A 24,528-nucleotide genomic window follows, 5' to 3' on the forward strand; every position below is an offset into this window, starting at 1 on the left:
GCCCTGGTTCCCACGCACGCACGCACACACGCACACACACACACACACACACACACACACACACACAGTGTTGTAATCTGTGCACACAAGTATTGTAGTGCACTAGTGTGCTGCTTTGCCACAGCTTTGCTTGTTAGGACAGCAAAGAGCAGAAGATATTTGGAGGGCATAGAGATATCAAACACCAGTGGGACTTGGAAGTCCGCGATGAAAAGAGGAGAAAAGGGAGGAAGAAAGGAAAAGACAAGAAAAAGGAGGAAGAGAGGAAAAGAGGAGGAAGAGAGGAAAAGAGAGGAAAAGAGGAGGAAGAGAGGAAAAGAGAGGAAAAGAGGAGGAAGAGATGAAAGGAGGAGAGAAAAGGGAGGAAGAGAGGAAAGGAGAGAGACGAGTGTGTGAGGAGGGAGATGGGAGATGAAGTAGGAAGCCAAGCCACAGAGCAGGCAGCAACATAACAGCAGGCAGCGGCCATTTCATCTCCCAAATAAATATTTAAAGAGCCGATTAATTACAGCGGCCAGGCAGCGCAGGCCCCCACAGCACACTACGGGCCGGTTCTGCACTGGACAGAACTACAGCACAGGCCGGTTCTGCACTGGACAGAACTACAGCACAGGCCGGTTCTGCACTGGACAGAACTACAGCACGGGCCGGTTCTTATAGAGTGCCCCAGGACTTCAACTCATAAAACACATAAACATGTAGCTCATATGGACTGCAGTGTGTCCACTTCACTCTAGGAGGAATGCTAAAACTGTGCTCTTGATGGGACTGTGGTCACTATAGGAGGAATGCTAAAACTGTGCTCTTGATGGGACTGTGGTTAGCCAGAGATCTCTACACTGCTTACGGCCTCCATGCAGGCTACAGTCACATGCTGCGTGGATGACAAACCAAACTCTGAGAGGCTTTTGAGTCACAGTCAAGTTTGGAGCATAATGTAACAATGTGTGTGTGTGTGTGCTGGTCTCCAGCATCTGTGTGTGTGTGTGTGTGTGTGCAGCTGAATGGCCCGGCGTTACTCAACCCCTTACGTGGACTCGGCCTTCCCTACGGCCCCTCTAGTGGCGGCAGAGGGACACAGCACCTCACTCTCCCTCCTCAGTAACACACACACACACACAGCACCTCACTCTCCCTCCTCAGTAACACACACACACACACACACATCACCTCACTCTCCCTCCTCAGTAACACACACACACACATCATCTCACTCTCCCTCCTCAGTAACACACACACACACACACACACAAACTCACACACACACACACACACACACACACACACACACACACACACACACACACCTCACTCTCCCACCTTAGGAACACACAGACACACGCACACACTCCTCTCTAACCAAGTCCTCTGTTTAGCACCCGATCTAGCAGCATCCCTCTGCAGTGTAATTGACATACAGTAAACCACACACACACACACACAACACACAACACACACACACACACACACACACACACCACCTCACTCTCCCTCCTCAGTAACACACACACACACACACACACACACACACACACACACCACCTCACTCTCCCTCCTCACACCTGATCTAGCAGCATCTCTCTGCAGTGTAATTGTCATACAGTAAACCACACACACACACCCCAAACACACACACACACACACACACACCCCCCAAACACAGACTAACTGTACACACTGAACTGAGTGACACCCAAAACATCCACGCCGTCGCCAGCGTTGCCTGGAACATGGACTGCTGTTGTGTTTCAGTTCCTCTCCTCTCACTTCATTACTCTGACTGATAGGAATAGATCATCTGCGCATCAGTTGGCCAGGTGTGTATGGTACTGTACCTGTGTTGTGTGTATCAGGTGTGTATGGTACTGTACCTGTGTTGTGTGTATCAGGTGTTGTGGCCAGGTGTGTGTTTTGAGTTCACAGTCTCATCCATGTGCACAATACGAACACGGTAGGCAGATGGACACACACACATTCTAACACTGGCGTACCTGCAATAATCTCCCCTACGAACCCTTCAGTGAGTAATGTAACAGTGTGTGTGCGTGAGAGAGAGATAGAGAGTGTGAGTTTTCACACAAAGGGCTGCTGTCATTTAAATGCCAGCTCTAATTGAGGCCCTGGAGTGGGTGGCTGGCTGGCTGGCTGGCTCTCTCTCTCTCTCTCTCTCTCTCTCTCTCTCTCTCTCTCTCTCTCTCTCTCTCTGTTTTGGGGCCACAGAGAGGGTGAGCAGCACAATGTTTTTAGGTGTTTTGATGAAGTGCTCACTGAATAATTGAGAGGAAGTGTGGATGGCAGTGCCGGGGTATTCAGACTGAGAGGAGCGCCACACTCTTCCTCCAGATCATGCAAACGAGTCAAAGATCTCTGAGAAGCCACCAAACCATTGCTATTGATGTTCTCTTTTTTGTCGTAAGACATTTGCAGTAATCCAGAGTTATGCAAACATGAGCGACACATGGCTGCATTTGGCCACATTTGGTCTTTCTCCTCCATCTCTGGGGATGGGTGCTCCTGTGGCATTATGGGTATTTATGACACTCGTGAGGTTTATCACTGTTTGCATGTACTGAATACACAAGCATTTGCATTTGGGTTTGTGTCTGTAACTGTGTGTGTGTGTGTGTGTGTGTGTGTATGTGTGTTTGATCTAATATGAGTGGTACGCATATCCATGCATTCACACTTCATTCATATCACTCAACAGCACATGAAAGATGAAGGAGCAGCCCGAGGCGAGAGAGAAGAGAGAGAATCACAAACACCCCCCTACTCTCACAAACACCCCTCTACTCTCCACGGGCCACAAGCACCCACGGGCCACAAACACCCACGGGCCACAAACACTCGTCTACAAACCACGGGCCACAAGCACCCCTCCACTCTCCACGGGCCACAAGCACCCCTCCACTCTCACAAACACCCCTCCACTCTCCACGGGCCACAAGCACCCCTCCACTCTCACAAGCACCCCTCCACTCTCCACGGGCCACAAGCACCCCTCCACTCTCCACGGGCCACAAGCACCCCTCCACTCTTCACGGCCCACTGTCACAGCCATGGCAGGAAGAGAGGCCCACTGTCACATGGCCTCTCAGGCTCCTGAGACAGGGGAGATGGGGGGGGGGGGGGCAGTAGCAGGGCCTTATGTCCATTAAAACACACAGTTTATGAGAGTTTTATTGGCCGTTTATAAAGGGCATGTAGGCATGAAAGGCAAAGCTCTGGCGCTTCATTCAGAAGTCACATGTTCACAGTTACGGCTCCACTTTGAGAGTGAAGTACCATCTTGGGAGTCATATAATGAATTCAATTTACTCTAAATAATGGTTGGTTAATGTCTCTACGTTTCATTTGAAATCACAACATTTCAGTTAAGTCTTGTGCGCCACAACCTCACAAGCTGACACAGGTTTTTCAAAGATGGCAACAGGACACTACAACTATTTCCTAGTTTCAGCTCATCCACTTCCCTCAGGTCTAACTAAGTTCTGCCTGGATGTGTATGATCTTCGTAATACCAATAACGTGAAGTTGTCTCTGCCTGGTCTAACTCTTCTGAGCCACTAGCCAGCACATTCTCTGGTCACTATGCTGGTCATGGTAATGGCTAGCCAGCACATTCTCCGGTCACTATGCTGGTCATGGTAATGGCTAGCCAGCACATTCTCTGGTCACTATGCTGGTCATGGTAATGGCTAGCCAGCACATTCTCTAGTCACATGTTGATGGTGATGGCAGCGCAGATCAAACTGGTGTGGGTAATGATTACGCCAGTACGCCTGGGCTGGACCGTGGCCTCAGGGCTTTGATGCTACTGCCACTTGTTACTGTATTGTTACTACAGTGGTGTGAGCGTCGGACAAGAGCACACGAATGAGAAGTGGTCAGGACAAAAATGTAAAACATAAATAAATAAATAAAAAAAAAATAACAAAAATAAATAAATAAAAAAATTCTAAAAAAAAAAATAAAAAAAAGAGAGAAGGTCAGGACAGAGAGCCAAATAACTATTTATGCGCTTTGTGAGCTCATCCATTTACGGTCGAGCGGCAAGGGAGAAGTGACAGAATAGAAAAACGCCATCTCCAGTAATCCTTACAGTCAGGAAGAAACATCAGCTCTTATGGCCACTGCTGTCCACAAATAACCTGCTTTATGTCCATTGTGAATGAGTGCAAGAGAGCTTTATGTCTGTGGTGAATGAGAGCAAGAGAGCTTTATGTCTGTGGTGAATGAGAGCAAGAGAGCACTGTGTTTTGATTGCATCTGGACAGGTACAATAACAAACAATGCAACTTACAGATGAAAAGTGAACAGAACATTAGCTTTACCATTCTCTACTCATGTCTCCTTACTGAACTAACTACCTAAGTACCTAATTAACTAACTAACCAACCAGGTGAATACAGTTGCATGGCCTGCTTCTTTACACAACCCAAACGGAGAGCGCTGGGAGGGTTCGACATGTTTGGCCTGCGGATGCCCGAGAACTGGGCCTTACCGTGGAAGAAGCTCTTGACCCTGAGGTAGCTGACGCTGAGGCGCAGGACGGAGAGTTTGTCCAGTTTGGTGATGATGTCAGGGGAGAACGGCAGCAGGCTGGCCAGCCGGTCCAGCTCTGCGTTCAGCCGGTCTCGGTGCCGCTTGGACGGGTTGGACTTCTCATTTACCGGAACCGGTTTCCTGGAGGCAATGCAAGTAGCAAAGCTGACAGTGAGTAATATTACTCATTATGTAGGTAACAGTGAGTAATATTAATCATTATGTAGGTAACATTGAGTAATATTACTCATTTTGTAGGTAACATTGAGTAATATTACTCATTATGTAAGTAAAAGTGACTAACATTACTCATTATGTAGGTAACAGTGAGTAACATTACTCATTATGCAAGACTGAGTACTGCATTATGCAACACTGAGTAAAATACTAAACTGTAACACAAGTTGAGTAAGAACAGGCACAATCATCAACATAACTCACAAGTTGAGTAAGACCAGGCACAATCATCAACATAGTGAGTCTCACAGAATGGCCCATATCACACTCACAGTGAACATTCATTATGCCTACATATTCTGGAAATGATGTCTTAATGTCGTGGCTGAAAAAGATTCTTCATAGTTGTGACGTTGTTCACTAAATCAAACCCTTCAAAGACAACCACAAATAATCCTTCATTAATGGATTTTTAAGTATAGAACCAATAAGGCCAAGACAAGGTCAAAGTAAGGGCCTTGGGGCCCGTGGAGGGCATGTCCTCTAATGACACTTGTGCCAACTGGAGGTCAGTGAAAAGGGTACTTAATGAGAAAGGCCACATGGGAAGACTCTCATTGGCAGTTGATGCCGGACGCATTTCAACGTAACTGTGTTTCGCTGGGTAATGCTATACAACCACTAAGGGACGACTTCATTAAAATCAACTCTGTCAGATGTACAACTCCAAATGCTGTTCAGTGTTTTTGAAAGGTTTTTCACCTAATATCAGCGAAACGAGCTGAAAAGACTCGATTAGTGTGGAGAAAGGTCATGACTCTAACGCAGGGGTCAGGGAGGGGTCACTAGATTACAGGCTCCGCTGGCCAATGATGAGCCAGCTTGCTTCTGTTCAATCCCGCGCGTACTGTATGCTCCAAAGCACCACACACACCATGCTCGGCTCCAAAGCACCACGCTCGGGTCCCATGCAGTCAAATAGTAAAAGAAAAACTCAAAAACCTCTGTTTTTCCCTCACTGAAACTTCACATTTTAACATGACAATTTGATGAAGACAGCCGAGTCTGTTGTCACATTACATACAATATGTAAATGCATAATGTGAGTTAACATGGAATCTTTGGCACGTATACAGGCAACATAGAGATTGGCCGCCCATGTAAACCATGCAAAATATATTACACAACCACTACAACCACTACTGCCTCTGTTGACCCATCCTACTGTACTGCCCCCAGCTTGTGAGAGTAGCCCGTCCCATGCAATAAGCGCGTGTCCCTTTGCCCAATCTGTCCTCAAATTCTGTCCGAGGACAAACTCTGGGAGTCGAACAGGTGCGTGAACTCAGAACGGTTTCTCTGGACGGGCTGTTCTCAACCGAAGCACTCAGGCAGGGACTGCCACAAGAACAATCCTGTAGTTCCTCCTCTCTCTCTCTCTCTCTCTCTCTCCTCCTCCTCTCTTTCTCTTTCTCCCTCTCTCTCCCTCCCACTCTCTCTCTCTCCCCCTCTCTCTCTCTCTCTCCCTCTCTCTCAGTGGCTACCCGGGGAGTCTGCCTCTGGATGTGTTCTGGTGGAGGGGGAGAGTCTGATTTCTTCCACATGGACGTGGCCTCGTGTCGCATCTTTAAATAACCCCCTCCGAGGAGCGCCCCCGAGAAGTGTCCCCAAAGTCACAGGACTGGACAGCACTGGGCCCTGGCCGCCACCCCGGCTCTGATGTCCACCAAGTCTACACACTGAACTCAGCAAGTTATCTGCAAGCGGGCTGATATAATATCCACACAGTAGTGACCTCTGCTTCTCATTAAGGACCAGACTGAGTACATCTGCTGGTTCTGGCATTCTATAGACCCTTTCAACAATCAAAACAAAAACAATGCTTGAACGTTCTATTTGGGCCCCAATCTACTTCCTCTGCATTAAGATAACATATGGAATGTTAAAAAGGAAGCCTTGTGGGGCCAACTATGATGCTGATAATGGAACTCTCTTGAAAGGGTCTATATGAAAATGGGCACATTGATGAAAAGCTGTCTGTTACAGTAAAGCATAAGCACACACTATAATCCTAACAGTGTTTCTCTCTCTAAGCTAAATGTGAAGACAGAGCAAGCGACCTCAGAGGACTCGGAAGAGGAGTCCCCACCCACCCAACAACAACCAAAAGAGCACACTGACATTATGCGCTTGCAAATCACCACTAACCAATCATTTGAAAAGTTAGCTGAGGATTTGGTAAACACAGAGTGGCACTCACCCACTGTGTCCTGGACGTGTGTAGGTCATCACTAAAAGACTACCAAACTATCTGATTACTCAAAGCTGCAGTGGCTAGCATGAACCACATGATCGACAGATTAAATTACAAATATTTTCTGCCTTCCTCATAAAGCTAGTGTTTGCATTTGATCCACAATTCATAGAGGCAGGACTTTAAAGTGCATATTTAGTCCTTTAGTACCATTACTCTCCCAACTCTTCCTAAATATTTCATTAATATAGTCACAATGATAATAATAATAATAGCAATAATAATAATAATAAAAATAATAATAATAATAATAATAATAACAATAATACACATAATTATTGTTACCTGTTGTTTTGTCTAATTAAAAAAAATACTTTTGAAAATTGGTAACTGGTCATTTTTTTCTTCTACAGCAACAAAAATGTAAAGATGTTTTGGCATGACATATTGTCAGTTTATTAGAGGATGCATCCATTTCAACATTCCAGTTCCTTCTCATTGCTATAGACTTTCAACCAAACTGACGACATTAAATAGTCTTATACTCAACTGTTTTTGAATCGGTTTCCTTCTTTTTCTACCGGCATACATGCAGTCTCCAGGCGGAATCATGGTGCGGCGCTCCTTGGATGGAACAGGTGCGCTGAAAACACATGCAAATGTCATGTTTTTTAAGGACATGATAGAGAAAAGCATCAAGTCCTCGACTGTGCCTGTGCTCTACACACTGAAAACATCAGTGGCAATTAGCAATTGCAATAATTGCAATATGCCTATACTTTATTAGTCATAATAAAAGATAAGTGATAATGTGAATGAACTCTCAAGTTTTAAAGTAAGCCACGTCTGTGCCATGTGGCTGTTGTTTACTGCCAGGAGCCAATCGTTGAAACGCTCCAAAAAACGTTTGACCCACAATTAGCAAACAAGTACTGACTCACAACGTTTTGGTTACAGCACACAAAATCATCCCAGAATTAATAATTAGCATGAACAAAATAAGCAAATCAACTTACCAGGACTCTCTGTCAGAATATCCCAGTTCCAGTATAATGGTAATATTGGATATCAATTGACAAGGAAAAATTATTTATGGTTTCATAAATGAACGGTTATTCCAGAGGAGCGACCGAGAGAAAGTCAAGCAACTCCAAACTGATGTTTTCATCAGTTTGCTACGCTCGAGGCAGATGTGGTTGATGCTTTATACCCAATTGAGTCGCCGCTCACTTCCTCGCGTTTCAGGTGGCAGATTCCTCCGAATGACAAGTCGAGCTCTTCGCACGCAATTCTGCCTCACAAACTGCGCGCGCGCGTTACGCACACACACACACACACGGTTTTGTGTTTTTTTTAGGGCAGAGCAAGGGGAGGGGTCACACGCAAAGCTCTCCTTTACAAATCTCCATGAAGCCGAATTTACAAGGAGTTACTCTTCGGTATCCGAGGCTTCAGTCAAATGGATCGGATATTTTGGACCAGCAATTGATCGAAAACCCATCAACTTTTGGCGCTTTCAAGTCTAGCACCATACCCTGAAGACGACAACTTGGATTTCTAGAACGAGTTTATACTTTGGGTATGGGGAAGACGCCTTTATGCCGACTGTGCGTTTGAAGATTAATAATAGAACCCTGCCTCTGGATGTTTTTGTTTATTAATAGCTCCAGCTAATGTCGCATTAACGACTAATGTAAGGTTGTGTTTAAGAAGACGGAAATCTGTGTTGGAAATCTAAATAAATCCTTCGTCTCCCTCCTAGGTCGTGGTCTACATTAGACTGGCTATGTACAAATCCTTTCAGATGGGTTCATTTGGCGGTCAGCTTTTCCTTCCGACAGATGCTGTGTGACTTTGTATCGTAAATAAATGGAAGTGTTTTTTTTTTTTTACTTAACATAATCTTTTAGAATAATCTGTCAGATTTTGTTTAGTAGGCTATTCAATTGTCTTGTAACTCGAAACGACCATTTCAAATGGGTAGGATGGGAACGAAGCGAAACCGGTAAACTTTTTGATTTGTCATTACTTAGTGATATAGGCTAGTCTACGGTAGGCTATACATTTTTCTGTGTATTCTTGATTGGCTGGAATGGTAGCTATGAGAAGTTTTCCACAGAGCGTTTACATTTATCACGCTTACTTATGCTTTCAGTCGAGTAGCTATGTAGCTATGTTGTCTTTGTCAGTACAACTACACACTTCCCCAGCGCTTCATCAATGTATGACGGAGTTCTTGCATCACTCCCCCAGAAAGAAGCAATCATAGAGTTAGCTTATGCTTTCACATGTTTCAAACTGGTATGGAACTGGTTATGACTGTAACGATAACTCAGTGAAGGGTAGCTCAAATGCACATGCTTAAATCAGGTACAATGTGCTTCCACATGCGCCACAAGGGTGGTCTTTCCATTTTGACCGCAGCAGTGAACAGTGCAGTTTACAACTGTTTGCTTGTGTGTGTGTGTGTGTGTGTGTGCGCACACGCGTGCTCATGTGTGCATGCATGGGCAGTAGAAAGAAAGAGTGTGTGTGTTGTGTGTATGTGCATAAGATACCACACACACACACACTTAACTGCTATTCCCATTCCTACATATTTCATGGGTGAGTGGAGGATGAGACCGTGGCGGTGTTCATGAAATAAAGATTTGTAGCAAGAGGTGCCAGAGCGTGATACCTGTCTCCCCGACTCAGATCAGATGCCCGCCTGCCCGCCCGCCACAGCTCCAGCAACAAGAACATCGCAGGGGGACGGGACACAACAGATGAGTGGGAGTGGGACCCACCGCACATGTCCCAAAGACGCCGGCCCCTTTCCCCTTGGGGATCAGTAAAGTATCTATCTATCTATTGTAGTGTCAGCTCTATTGTTGGATGAAATAAACAATTTAATTGCAAATTATCTTTCTATTAAAGCAATACAACGAAAGAATTTGTATCTATCTCTTGCCGTCAATTTTCAATGTATATCCTAATTAATTAATTGTACATTACACATGTAATGTCCTTTCAGAGTAATCTTTTAACATTTTTGAACCTCCCTGCACACTGAAAAACGAGCAGTGAAGGGCAGCCGATGGCCCAAAGTACCAAAAGGGTCATATGGCTCCTGCACAGTACACCAGTTACAAAACACAACACCAGTTACAAAAGCACAACACCAAGTGCTACAACAAAGCACTATACCGAGCACATTGTGGCAATGGTAGAAGCCCCATTCTGTCCACTATGCACCAGTGTATATGAAATAATAATAAAAAAAATCGTTGCTTTAATGTTGAGAAACCTTACATTTGTGCTCAATTTGTAGTCTCACTTGGCATGATAGGTAATGATATCACCAGGCCATGTGATTTGGTTGAAGATGTGTCTCTTTGGTGAGACAGCATCTTCATATCATTGCAGTTGCCTTGCCTGACATTACAAGAGCAATATTGTGATCACTGGGAATGCATGTGTCCCCCGTGCAGTCAGACATAATTTAGATCACTACCTCTGCCCCAGAGGAGTGTCTCTGTCAGGGTGCTGGTGCCATCGCCCTCCACTCCCACCCTCTCTCCCCCCACCCCACCCCACCCCCACCCTCTCTCCCCCCACCCCACCCCCACCCTCCCTTGGCATGCTGGTATGCTGTGATGTCAGCGTGGGACAGCGAAGCAGTGTTTTGACAGATCAAGCGCAAGCTCCACAACACTCATTCGCTGCTGCAGGAGGCAGTTTGTGTGTCAGCACAAATCCCATCGCATCCCTGTCCACAGTCTTGTGAAGATTAGCCTCGACTTAAGCATCGATAAGCCCGGTGGCCGCGGCCAGGGTAAGCCTTCGCACGCAAACCTGGCTAACGGTTAGCAGCTAGCTCGCTCGCTCGCCTGGTACCGCGCTGCCATTGGTTCATTTGACTGCCAGGCTGACCCTCTAGTGCCAGCTGCCAATGTTTATGCTCCTGTTGGTTTATGCCAATGCTCCTGTCATCGATAAAGCCCTCTGTTTGCAAACAAATTAAATCCAGATCATTGGAGGGGAGGCAACAGATTTAGGGATTACAGTGAAAAGTATATTTAAAGTATATTTAAAGCTGTGTGTGGTCTAAAGTGTATTTATTTAAAGTATATTGAATGCTTTTGAATGCTGGGGAAGTCTCTTAAAGGCTGAGAGGCTGATTTGAGTTACTGTACGTCAGGCGTATGTGTGGGGCCACACCATATGGCTCTTTCTGAGATATGAGCAGAAATAAGCCAGAAGGAAGCTTTGGCCTCTCACTCACACACACACACATGAACATGCACACACACGCACACACGCTCATGCACACACACGCTCATGCACACACACACATGCTCATGCACACACACACACAGACCCACACGGTCATCCACACATGAGCATACACACACACACACCACGTCTGTATGTATGTGCATACGTGCGCTGCGAGGCTGTAGAAGGGATGTGGTAAGAGTGTGGTGATGCTGCGCTGACCCGCTTACACGTGGCCAACGTCCCCACATGACCCCTACCACAGAAGGGCCGTCATCTGGGATTTCAAGAGGAAAACAAAGTAATCCAGATTGACATGGTGGGCATGGTGGGGTTAGGCGGGGTGGGGGCAGGGAGATGGTGGGGTTAGGCGGGGTGGGGGCAGGGAGATGGTGGGGTGGAGAGAGGAGGGGGCAGGGAGATGGTGGGGTGGAGAGAGGAGGGGGCAGGGAGATGGTGGGGTGGAGAGGGGAGGGGGCAGGGAGATGGTGGGCATGGTGGGGTGGAGAGGGGAGGGGGCAGGGAGATGGTGGGCATGGTGGGGTGGAGAGGGGTGGGGGCAGGGAGATGGTGGGGTGGAGAGGGGAGGGGGCAGGGAGATGGTGGGCATGGTGGGGTGGAGAGGGGAGGGGGCAGGGAGATGGTGGGGTGGAGAGGGGAGGGGGCAGGGAGATGGTGGGGTGGAGAGGGGAGGGGGCAGGGATGCAGGGTGGAGAGAGGTCATAATTCACAAGCCTCTCCGTGCCTTGAGTTTACTAAGCGGCTGGCGACTGCTGACTCATTAGTGATGCCTCGGATGCATGACGATGCATGAAGCATACCAGGCCGTATCTGACCCATGTGGCTATATGGCTCATGACATTAGCAACACTACGATTGCTCTAAGTAAGGAATTAGTCACTGGTTACACTGTATGTATCTGTTGGGTTAAGATCGACAAAACATTTCTGTTGGGATGCAGTTCTGCAATCTCTATACATTTCTTCATCATTTTTTTGTTTGACTCATTTGAATGTCATCATCAATAATTTTCTTCAATCCAGATCTGATCAAAATGTATTCTTTCACAGCATTAGGACTTTATGACATTCTGTATATCAAAAACTTGTGGGATGTACTAGCGTGAATACACACACACACACACACACATACTGGACGTACTGCAGCGTGAACACTGTGATGTAACTCTGGATCCTCTCAGAGTGTATGCATCCTGACCTCCTATTCACCCCCCATTAACAACTCACACACACCCACACACTCACACACACAAACACACACACACACACACTGCGTCGTCTCAGAGTATACGCATCCTGACCTCCTGTTCACCCGTTATTTACAGCTCAACTCTCCCATCACTTGGCAACTATATGGCTTTATAAATAAATAATCTGATAAATAGATAAACAAACACAGGCTTTTACAATCATTCCAAAAATTAAAAAATATGCACAGCGGAAAGCTGTGAAGCTGCCCAAATGTGGGTCAGCAAGTTCAATAACCCTGCAGGCACAGAGTCATTCTCCACAAAGAAATAGGTCAACATCTAAAAATATGCTCCCATCTTTGCCATTGACCAATGCTCTTGCAGGGATTGTGAGATGTTTACAATACAGATAAACGTATAGATTGTATTAGGAATTGTTGTTCTTAAACTTAGAAATATTGTATATAAATAATTGTCTGATTTGAGTTTCTAAAGCCTCATTGTCCATTCTTGTGAACTAATCTGTTAAGTTCTGCTTGCATGCATGCTGCTAGCTTTTGCACTCGGAGTAAAGACGCAGTTCTGACCTCAGTGGCAAATGAGAAATGCATGTGCTACCTACAGAAATGCATGTTTGACAGATAAAACGTGTACACACACACACACACACACACACACACACTGTACATGCTGAGGGAAGTTAAGAGCAGAATATATGGGTGAAGAGACAGGAAGATTCTCTAGCCATTCTGTCATCTCTCTCTCTCTCTCTCCCTTTGTATTTGTGTGTTTGTGTAATCTACATACTTATACACACATACACACACACACACACACACAAACAATCACTCTCTCTCACACAACACACACACATACACACACGCACACGCACACGTCGCACACCACACAAGCGAGATATACACATTAAAACAGCCAGTGATGAGGGCACATTTGCTGTGCACATGTCATGGGGAGAAGCCGCCTAATTTACTCCAAATGTGTCCTGCCAGTCGGTGGGGTCTGTGGAGTTAGAGGTGAGAGTGAGTCATTAGGAGCAGGGACTACTGACAGAGAGGGTGAGTCATTAGGACCACTGACAGAGAGGGTGAGTCATTAGGAGCAGGGACTACTGACAGAGAGGGTGAGTCATTAGGAGCACTGACAAAGAGGGTGAGTCATTAGGAGCAGGGACTACTGACAGAGAGGTTGAGTCATTAGGACCACTGATAGAGAGGGTGAGTCATTAGGAGCAGGGACTACTGACAGAAAGGGTGAGTCATAAGGACCACTGACAGAGAGGGTGAGTCATTAGGAGAACCATCTTGTGCTTTTTGAACTTCATATGAAGCTTTGAGCAAGTGGTCGTTCTGGTAATGTTTGGTAATATGATGATGAAGCTGTCCTTAACTGGCATTAATTAACACATGAGCTAGCATCTACAAAGCATTTAATTCAACATGAGTGTCAAGCAATAAAGCAATAAAGTAATGAAGTAATACAATACGTAAAAGAAATGCAAGTGAAAATGGTTTGCTTGTGTTCTAGCTGCTCGCTGTGATACCTGTGTGTTTCTACAAACAGCATAGTTTTCCTGGATGAAGCGAATAAATAAGCTTATTTTTACACCTGAATATTAACCCTTAGAGTGAGAAGAAGATGAATTAATCAGGTTTAGTTTGCATCAAATTTTTAAAAGAGGATGCACCAACCACCAAATAAGCTAGACTTTGCACACACACACGTATACTCTCACACCAAATCTCTCCAGAGTGCCAATCTTTGAACAGTGTTATCTGTGTAGTTCACCTGGGTAACTTGACTCAATTCCATTACCTGGCCGAGACACCTGCCTTAATACGCTCCACCGTACCACTGATTGGCTTGATACCTCCACCGCATCACTGATTGGCTTTGAGCTGATCCTCTCCATGTTCCCTCTGATTCCCACTGTTCCTTCATGGGGGCTCAGAAACTACACACGCGGTTCTGTTGGTTTGTTTGTCAGATACACTAAGAGGGTCACCTTGGCAACGAATCTACAATGTCAAAGTAAGAGTCCCGCAGTCCTTCTCTAAAAAACCCATTTAAGTGCACCACCCTATGTTTTAACCGTAGGTTCAGGACAAACCCAAACCCATTCCAAAACTCAGCACCAAATCCCATTCACAGGTATGCAGTGTCCTTGGCCGCGCTGTCCCTGTGCTGAGCAGAACAATCCTCTCCTGCCTGCTTTTACAGCGCATTGTTCACTTGTTTGGGGGCATAAAATGGCTTAGGCAGCTTAGGAAGCGTCATGGGGGGCCGATAGAGAAGCGGAGCCATCACAGCTATATTTATGCTACATGTGTGTGTGTGTGTGTTTGGTGAGAGATTGGAGCGTGGAACCTGCTTAGTGTGGGGTACCTCACCAATATGCTGTGTTTTGGCTTGTGGAGTTGGAAAAGTGTATATATATATATATGTATATATATATATATATATATATATACATATATATATATATATATATATATATATACATATATATGTGTGTGTGTGTGCAAATGTGTGTATATATATATATATATACATATATATATATATATATACACACATTTGCACACACACACACACATACGCACACAAAGAGATAGATAGATAGAGAGAGAGGGATAAAGAGAGATAGAGAGAGAGATAGATAGAGAGAGAGAGAGAGAGAGACTGGCTATTAACACCAAAAAAACTAAAGTATTAACATTCCAAAAGAGGACAAATTGTCAGGGAAACAAACAACTTCACATTTGATAAACTAAAAATAGAACATGTCACAAATTATAGTTACCTTGGATTGAAAATCAGTTCTACGGAAACTTCAGCTTGGCCGTGAACGAGTTTAAAGAAAAAGCACGAAGGGCTTTCTATGCCATAAAAAAATCTATTAAAATTGAAATACCAATCAGAATTTGGCTCAAAATATTCCAGTCGGTTATTGAGCCCATTGCTCTATATGGCAGTGAAGTGTGGGGTCCCCTAACAAACCACGATTTTGAAAAATGGGACAAAAATCCAATTGAAACCCTGCATGCAGAATTCTGCAGGAACATTCTAAAAATGCAGAAACAAACACCAACTAATGCATGCAGGGCAGAACTCGGCCAGTTCCCCCTTCTTCTAAAAATTGAAAAGAGAGCCATCAAATTCTGGCAACATGTAAAAACAAGCGACCCCACATCCTATCACTTCAAAGCCTTACAGAGCCAAGAATTGAACACGGAAAAGAGTCCCCTCTTCCAGTTGGTCCATAGGCTGCAGCAAGAAACAACTAATAGAATTAACATCACTATTCAGCCCCAGGATACTGGCACTATCTCACATAGGCCTACTGGACAAAAACAACAGAAAAACAAAGTAGGCTAAACTACAAAGTTATTTGACTCTTAACAGGAAATACCAATTAGCAAAATACTTGACAATTGTAAGAGACACCAACTTGAGAAAAACAATGTCTAGATACAGGCTTAGCAACCACAGCCTGGCAATACAAACCTGGATGCCTAAAGAAAATAGACTTTGTGTGAACTGTGGCAAAAAAGAAATTGAGTCAGAATTACACTTCCTCACTATCCAAAATTTCAATCTATATATCCAAAATTCTTTGAGATCGAAGATCACAAGAAAATTAGATATTTATTAGAGGAAGATTGTGCAATAGGCTACTAGCTGCACACTATATACCAGCGGTCCCCAACCAGGGACATTCCTAACCGTGCCGTAGCCTACGACACATACCTGTCAACATTTGTGTGTTTATACCGGATCTGTGTTTCAACACTGCATTTCGATCGTTGCTTAACATTACCTTACGCATGCCAGTTATGTATCCACCAGCTGCCTGCCTGCAGCCTACTTCCAAAACTCCAAAGCTGCTTGCTGTCAGATTTGGTTCCGAGGGCACAAGTTCAGTGTATCAACAACACTCAATAACAGTTTATGTGATGTGTTAATCAATTAAATTCCCAACAATTTCACAACAGCTAGTTCTGGAGTAGGCCATTCAACTAGCCCGCTTGCTTACGACGAGACTCAGGCTGCACAGTCGGCACCCGCTTCCTTATTTGGGTTTTGGGTTGCCAGGTTTTAGCCTATGACAAAACGGTTGAAATTGAAACTAAGTGATCGTGTATGTGTAGGGTGTATTTCATACACAATCTGGCAACCTAAATGGATCAATGATTTTAAAATAAAGTTTGATGGCCATGCAAATTACGGGAGTTTTCCGGGAGAAATAACACAACGGGAGGGTGCTGGGAGATGACCTTTAAATACGGGAGAAACCTGGGAAAAACGGGAGTGTTGACAGGTATGCTACGACAAGAGTTTGAAAAAAATGCATGCAAACTAAATAAACTTAATTTAATTCGCAATAATGTCACATTCACAATAATACCCACTGACGGTGAGCCAGATACCTCAAAGAAAAAGAAGGGGTCATTCAATACGAAATATGACGAGTCATATTTAAAATAAGGTTTCGCAGAGACCGGTGACTCGCATGCACCAAGTCCTTTATGTGTGGTATTTGGCGATAACAGTGGCGGTTCTAGGATTTTTCTGAGACAGGGGCCACAAAGGGGCCACATCATACACTGAGGGGCCAAGAACCGGTCAACATCCATACACAGAAAATCCCTTGTTCAGTAAGGCAGAGGCACGTAGTCTACGTGATATGCAGGACTATACGCAGTATACCCAAAGTCCTTTTAAGCAAGTCCCTCCACTCGACGGCCATATTGCAACGCTTTTTGGGCACTCATCGGGCATCCTATTCGGCAGAAATGTGCGTGCGCAAGGCTTCACGACACCAATCTTGCTCCAGCGGCAAGTTCACAACACATGATTGGCACGATGTCTTCACATCACACCACATGATTGGCTCAATGTATTCACATGTCGAAGTTTTGCCGAGGAAGGGGTGGGATATGTGTAGACAACGGCCATATTGGCGTTACAAACTAGCCCCATGCATTTCTATGGAGGATTTTTTGAGTGCTGTGTCTCCTCATTAGAAAGTCTCTGGTATACCCACTTAAAAAGCATCAACATCTCAGTATACCCACTTAAAACAGACAAGGATAGGTATTAATATTTGGGGTTGATCACAGTATACCCACTACAGCTAACTAGACTACATCACAGCAGTAAGGTGCATACATTTCACCAGTCTTACCTTGTTCAAATACTTAAATGCTAAATGCTAAAAAACAAAAAAGCCAATAAAATTCTAAACAATTTTCCCATTTATTTATAATGTGCATTGAAAACACAATATAAAACTAAAATATAATAGACACTTCAGTGGAAATACATTGATATTTTAAACAGAAATCATACATCATCATACACACATTTTTCGTTCAATTAAACAAGTTTTACTTTAACTCTTTCCCCTTTTGTTGATAAGAGAAACCACTTTCACTGCCAGTTTGCGTACATTAAAACAAACACACACGCACAGTACACACACATAGCATGTGAGCAACAACTACATCATATTTACACAATTTTTTCAACAACTATTTTTACAATGGTTTGATTTGGAATGGTCTTTGAAGCCGTCTTGCTTCCAGTTAGAAAAGCCTGATTCTGATTTGAAGACTGACGATGGGGCATTTGAAAGCGAAAAAAATACGGAAGGGGTAGCAAAACACTAAAGATGGAATATTCCCACCATTTGAAGTCTTTGTATCAGAAGTCATTGAGTGGCCTCTTCCTATTTCCGTGCTGCATCTTGCGGAATACCAGTTTAGGAGAGGTTGCACAGAACCATCTGCTCTAGAATGGGAAATGACTGGAGAGAAGAAAATGAAACAAGTTTGAGTAACTTAATTGTTATTAACTTTCATAACCCACTGTCAACCTGGCGCTTCTAAAATGAATGACAAAATATGCTCACTGTAGTGGCAATAGGAAATAGCATCATACCATTAGGAGCAGCTATGCTTGGTGACTGGTGGTTCTGAAGACTGTGGGTTGAAGTCACCAGCTCCTGCGCCATCCCAGTCTGTAGGTGAAACACAAATGTGTGTAGGGTTGCAAAGAGGCGGAAAATTTCCGGAAACTTACCATGGGAAGTTAAGCTGGGGAATTTTGGAAATATTCCAAATTGGAAACTTTCATGGAATTAAAGGGAATAATGGGAATTTACGGAAATTAACATGGAATTTTGAATAATTCATACAAACTGTTTTATATACAAACATTAACATTTTGTTTCGTAATAAGCAATATGATTTGTATGTTCGGATTTTTGCTTAGCTTAGCATACAAAGCTAGCTAGCATGCTAGCGGGAATCCCATTCCCTGCCTATGGTTTACTAGTGTGCTAAACTAGCAACACTGAACTGCCCAAGATACACTACACCACTCAACAACAAAATCCGATTGGTTGGAACATTTTTCCCCATGCATATGAACACACCATAGATTTCCTTTATGTCTAGCAGCCTATGCCGATTGCTGTGTGCATGTGATTGACATATGTGCAGGGTAGAAATTTGACTGAAATTGCATTAAATCAGGTTGTTTTAACTAATATTATGCTGCAAGATGGGGTTTTGTCCACTACATTTATATAGACTAACTTGCCATTTTAAAAATTCCCAGTTTATTCCCATTAATTCCCGTTTATTCCTGTTAATTCCCATATATTCCCGTTAATTCCCATGGAAAGTTTCCAAATTTGAAAATTCCCGGAATTTTGCAACCCTAAATGTGTGTCACAAAATCCATGCTTGTATTCAGCATGTCGTCTGGCAACTGTAAAACCAGTTATTGTTTTTTTTTTTTTTAAATCATATAAAGCTTGAGTGAATAAAGTAGAAAATTTAACCAATTTATCTCAATGAAACTCTCCTTGTCCTAACACTTTGAGACAGAATTCATGCGAAGCCCATGAATCAATTAAACTCAGAATAGTGGTTAATAACTTTGCAATGATAGCTCACATTAACTACAAAAACGTAGCGTTAGCTATTAGGCATGTATTCTCATGTTCATGTCAGAAGCTGCCAATGGCACAGGCCACCCTTGAGATTCGATTGGCCACCCCCAAATCTTAGTCCACAATTGGCCATTAACATGGTCTAAGGCAGGACCTTTCTTGATGCACTTGCAGCAGTTTGAAGTATCAGACGTCAGAAATGTAGACGTCATCCTACCACATGCTCGCTGGACCCTATACCTACGAGCCTACTTCAGTCCATCAGCCCGACCATCGCTCCAGCTATCACACATGTGATCAATGCCTCGCTAACCTCCGGCACATTTCCAACAGCGTTCAAAATGGCCCGGGTAACACCGTTACTTAAGAAAGCTTCTCTCAACCCTGCTCAAGTCGAGAACTACCGCCCTGTCTCACTCCTGCCTTTCCTATCCAAAGGCATTGAAAGAGCAGTCTCCAAACAGGTCTCTGACTTCCTTTCACAGAACAACCTTCTGGATCCAAATCAGTCTGGGTTCAAAAGCGGCCAATCTACCGAAACGGCTCTGCTATCTGTAACAGAAGCCTTAAAAGAAGCCAGGGCGACCGCTCGGTCATCAGTACTCATTTTGCTTGACTTATCGGCTGCCTTTGACACGGTTAATCACCGCATCCTTCTCTCTATACTCGCTAACATGGGAATCTCCGGTTCTGCTCTCTCCTGGTTTGAATCCTACCTCACAGGACTCTCGTTTAACATATCATGGCTTGGTCAGCTATCTGCACCTCACCATCTCACCACAGGGGTCCCCCAGGGCTCAGTGCTGGGCCCCCTTCTCTTTGCTATCTACACCACCTCCTTGGGACAGATTATTCGTTCGCATGGCTTCTCATACCACTGCTATGCAGACGACACACAGCTCTATCTGTCCTTTCCACCTGATGACCCCTTGGTTTCAGCACGGATCTCGGATTGCCTCTCAGACATAGCTACATGGATGAAGGCACACCACCTCCAGCTGAACCTCTCAAAGACTGAACTGTTGGTCCTCCCAGCTAAACCTACCATACACCACGACATCAACATCAAAGTTGACTCCCTGTCTGTTTCACCTACCAGGACTGCAAGAAATCTAGGTGTTGTTCTTGACAACCAACTAAACTTCTCAGATCATGTTGCCTCAGTCGCCCGGTCATGCCGTTTCGCACTCTACAACATACGGAAAATCAGGACTTACTTGACTCAAGATGCTACCCAACTTCTGGTTCAGGCAATAGTCATCTCACGACTTGACTACTGCAATGCCCTCCTGACAGGTCTCCCAGCCTGCGCAGTGAAACCACTTCAGATGATCCAGAACGCGGCGGCGCACCTGGTCTACAACCAACCCAAAAGGGCACATGTTACCCCGCTGCTCATCCAGCTACACTGGCTACCTATGGCGGCCCGCATCAAATTCAAGGCTCTAACGCTTGCTTACAAAGTAGTCTCCGGTTCTGCTCCCACCTACTTGAATGCCCTCATACAGACATACGCTACCTCCAGACCGCTGCGCTCCTCAGACGAACAACGTCTAGCTCTACCACCGGTACGCTCAAGCCAATCCAAACTTTTCTCATTTGTTGTTCCTCATTGGTGGAACACACTGCCAGTTCCTACAAGGGCAGGGTCATCCCTCTCCATTTTCAAAAAACTCCTGAAGACCCAGCTCTTTAGAGAACATCTCCTTTCATAGCACCACTTACCACCCCACCTGTCTTGAACTGACACTCAACTGTTTAAAAACAGCACTCACTGATGCACTTATTCTTACTGTACTCTACGTTTTTAAATTGTCCAAAAATTGTTGTTTGTCGCTTTGGTTAAAATGGAGGAGGCCTGTGTCCTTTCTTTTCCAGATATTTTAGGATTTGCATATCGTTTCAGTATCGAGTATCAAGATATTTATGGCAGGTATTGTATCGAAGTCATAATTTTGGTATCGTGACAACACTATGACAGAGCCACTCTGTTTTCTAGATGTCGAGGATCGGAGGCTCTACCACCAACAAGTGATGCTGCTCAATGACATATTAGAAGAGCACATTATCAAGCTCTAGTATGGAGGCAAGCACTCATACCAAATCCAGTGTTACTAGAAGTAAAATGTTTTTTACTTGTCGGTTGTTGCTGACGGTAGATGCAGTTCTGCATTAGGCTTATTCCCGCTATCTAAGTTCATATGTATTGTAGGGTATATTCTGAGTTGAAGGTTATCTGTGCAATTTGTTATTGTGATTAAATGCATTAAACACTACGAGTGACTCACTATGTTAGCAATAAAAAATATGGTTGTGTTTTGATTAGAATTTCCGAGTTTATTACATGTTAACTGTAATCATTTTCCCATTAAATATTCCCGCTATCTAAGTTCATATGTACTGTAGGGTACAGTATATTCTGACTTGAAGGTTATCTGTGCAATTTGTTATTGTGATTAAATGCATTAAACACTATGAGTGACTCACTATGTTAGCAATAAAAAATATGGTTGTGTTTTGATTAGAATTTCCGAGTTTATTACATGTTAACTGTAATCATTTTCCCATTAAGTATTCCCGCTATCTAAGTTCATATGTACTGTAGGGTATATTCTGAGTTGAAGGTCATCTGTGCAATTTGTTATTGTGATTAAATGCATTAAACACTACGAGTGACTCACTATGTTAGCAATAAAAAATATGGTTGTGTTTTGATTAGAATTTCCGAGTTTATTACATGTTAACTGTAATCATTTTCCCATTAAATATTCCCGCTATCTAAGTTCATATGTACTGTAGGGTATATTCTGAGTTGAAGGTTATCTGTGCAATTTGTTATTGTGATTAAATGCATTAAACACTACGAGTGACTCACTATGTTAGCAATAAAAATATGGTTGTGTTTTGATTAGAATTTCCGAGTTTATTACATGTTAACTGTAATCATTTTCCCATTAAATACGTTAATAAACTATAGTATGGCTTCTTTAATACTCAAACATGTATTTAGAGAACACTTTTATTTGGTTTTAGTGATTACTTTTGAAATCAACCCAATTTAGGGAAAAATAAGCATTTCAAACACACTGAGGGTGTCACTGTCTTCCATCACCCCCAGATGGAACCTTCTTGTTGCAGGGAAACAAGAGGGCTCCCACTGATTATATTCGTAATGCACGTTTAGTTACCATGTTTTGTTCCCATATTTTGTTAAGCATGTTCACACATGATAGATGTAGCTTCAAGTTGTTCAATTTTCCCTTCAAGTTCACGTTTTTCACATTTTTAAGAGTTCGTTACCTTCACTGTTCATACATAACTGGAGCTAGTTATTTTCAAGTAATGCATGCACAACACGGAACATGGAACCCCCGAACTATAGCTTTGTTCACGAGTTTCCGTGATGGCTGGACTACGCTTCTTATCCAAACAATACGGTTATCTCCCTTCAGTGCGTTAGCTTCCCTTCAACCAGACATGCTAAGCATTCTTCTTACGGGAACCTAACGTTACGTACGAGGTAGTCGAGTCTTGTTTTGCCTTTTATTGTTTATGTAGATAACACAGAAGCTAAAATATCGGCACATGATATATGTTATATGAAGTTATGGGAGTTCAAAAAAATCCTAAATGAATGGGCGTTCTATGGGGTTAGCAGAGAGTTGATAACCACCGCTACATCGATGCTTCTACTTCCGGTAATTCGCCTGCCCTTGCCTATAGAGCTGCACAGTCCTGCCCACAGCCGATGCCGGATGTAAAAATTCAATGCAATTTCTCCATTGACAATTGCGGTATAAGCCATAAAAACTTAACTGCACGTGGTAGACTTAAAACCAGCTACGGCTGTACTAAGCGATTGTATATGCTCCTATAGACACCAAGAGTTCATGGGGCACTAACCTTGTTTTGAGATAAATGCCTTTTATTCGCGATCTCTTGGATAAGTACTTCATTACCCACAATGCTGAACAATCCCACAGTGATGCCTCTGATTGGTGGAAAGGCCGTTATGGTCATAGTTTGAAACTTTCTCAGCAAAAAATATTGACAAAGATGGTGGAGTCTTTTACTGCCTATGGCGAAAATCTTAATGCGATTAAAAACTTTCTTGACGAATATTGGTACTTGTATCAACAAGGATTGGGGTTTATACATCACACGAACTTAGTCAGGGCCAATACACTATCAAATAGACCACTGTAAATGTTAGTTTAAACACTCAAACTTTTCAGGTTAACCTTTAGCATTTCTGACATTGTATGTCATTACATAATGCAGCTAACATTAGCCTACATGCTGCAACACAGGTATACTTACAACCGGACCCGCGTCACACAGAGCAGGTTGTTTGCGCCATGCCCCTTTTGAGGGGAAAACATTCCCTCAGAACAAGCCAGAGTGAACCGGTAGACATGTACCAACCACACAGCTAAGAACCCCTCCCTGAGTTTCTTTTGCCTACCATGTCCTCAAAAAAAATCCTGACAGAAGAAAATGATGGCTACAAGCCATAAGAAGAGAAGACCGTATGACACTTCTGGTCACTGAGTGGGGTTGTTGCACCACTTCGTAGCCTACTCGGGAGACTGAAGGGACATGTTTTTATATTAATTGAATTAAGCTTTTGTAGGTATCTTTCACGGTCAACGACCGGCAAAGTGGTTATGTATTGAGTGGTCATATTGATTTGTGGTATTTTTTGTTATTATTTACTCCTGCGATTTCTGTACGAATTACGTTTATTGACCCTAATTTGCGTTGGAGTTAATGAGAGGGGTTGTTTGTTTTCCCTCCGAAAGGGGCGGGAACGTTTGTCACGAGTCAAGTTCCCGGATGTGCCGGTCTAACGTATGAAATATATTATGTTTTAGTGAGTGTCCAAAGGGGTGAAAGCCACTTTAAATCGGGTCACATTATTGACTGTTGTGTGTCCGAGAGTCAGTTTGTGGGTTTTGTAAGGGCCAGCATTAGGGACAAGACCTACAAAGTTGTGGTGAGTTAAGCAGGGAGGTTGGTAACGTTAATGCTGCTAGCAGTGCTAGGTAACATTAGCTAGGCTACTGTAGCCTTCATACTGTATGATTCATATTAATCATTAAC

The 24,528-nt window shown here is 43.7% G+C and overlaps 1 protein-coding gene across 2 annotated transcripts in view; it reads right to left on the reverse strand.

Annotated features, from left to right (window-relative positions):
* Nucleotides 1-18,191, reverse strand: part of LOC121687961 — a 97,868-nt gene extending 79,677 nt beyond the window's left edge. The window contains exons 1-3 of one of the 2 annotated variants that reach the window (XM_042067208.1): nt 18,154-18,191; nt 7,527-7,619; nt 4,505-4,686 (exon numbers count right to left, since the gene is read on the reverse strand). In XM_042067208.1, coding sequence (XP_041923142.1) covers nt 4,505-4,686; nt 7,527-7,588 — 244 coding nt within the window. In that variant the 5' untranslated portion in view covers nt 7,589-7,619; nt 18,154-18,191. Of the gene's footprint in view, nt 1-4,504; nt 4,687-7,526; nt 7,620-7,992; nt 8,197-18,153 lie in introns of those variants that run through there. The other variant, XM_042067207.1, reaches the window with a different exon arrangement.
* Nucleotides 18,192-24,528: the final 6,337 nt, after the last annotated feature.

The sequence above is a fragment of the Alosa sapidissima genome, chromosome 17, assembly GCF_018492685.1.
Source record: "Alosa sapidissima isolate fAloSap1 chromosome 17, fAloSap1.pri, whole genome shotgun sequence".
NCBI classification, from domain to species: domain Eukaryota; kingdom Metazoa; phylum Chordata; class Actinopteri; order Clupeiformes; family Clupeidae; genus Alosa; species Alosa sapidissima.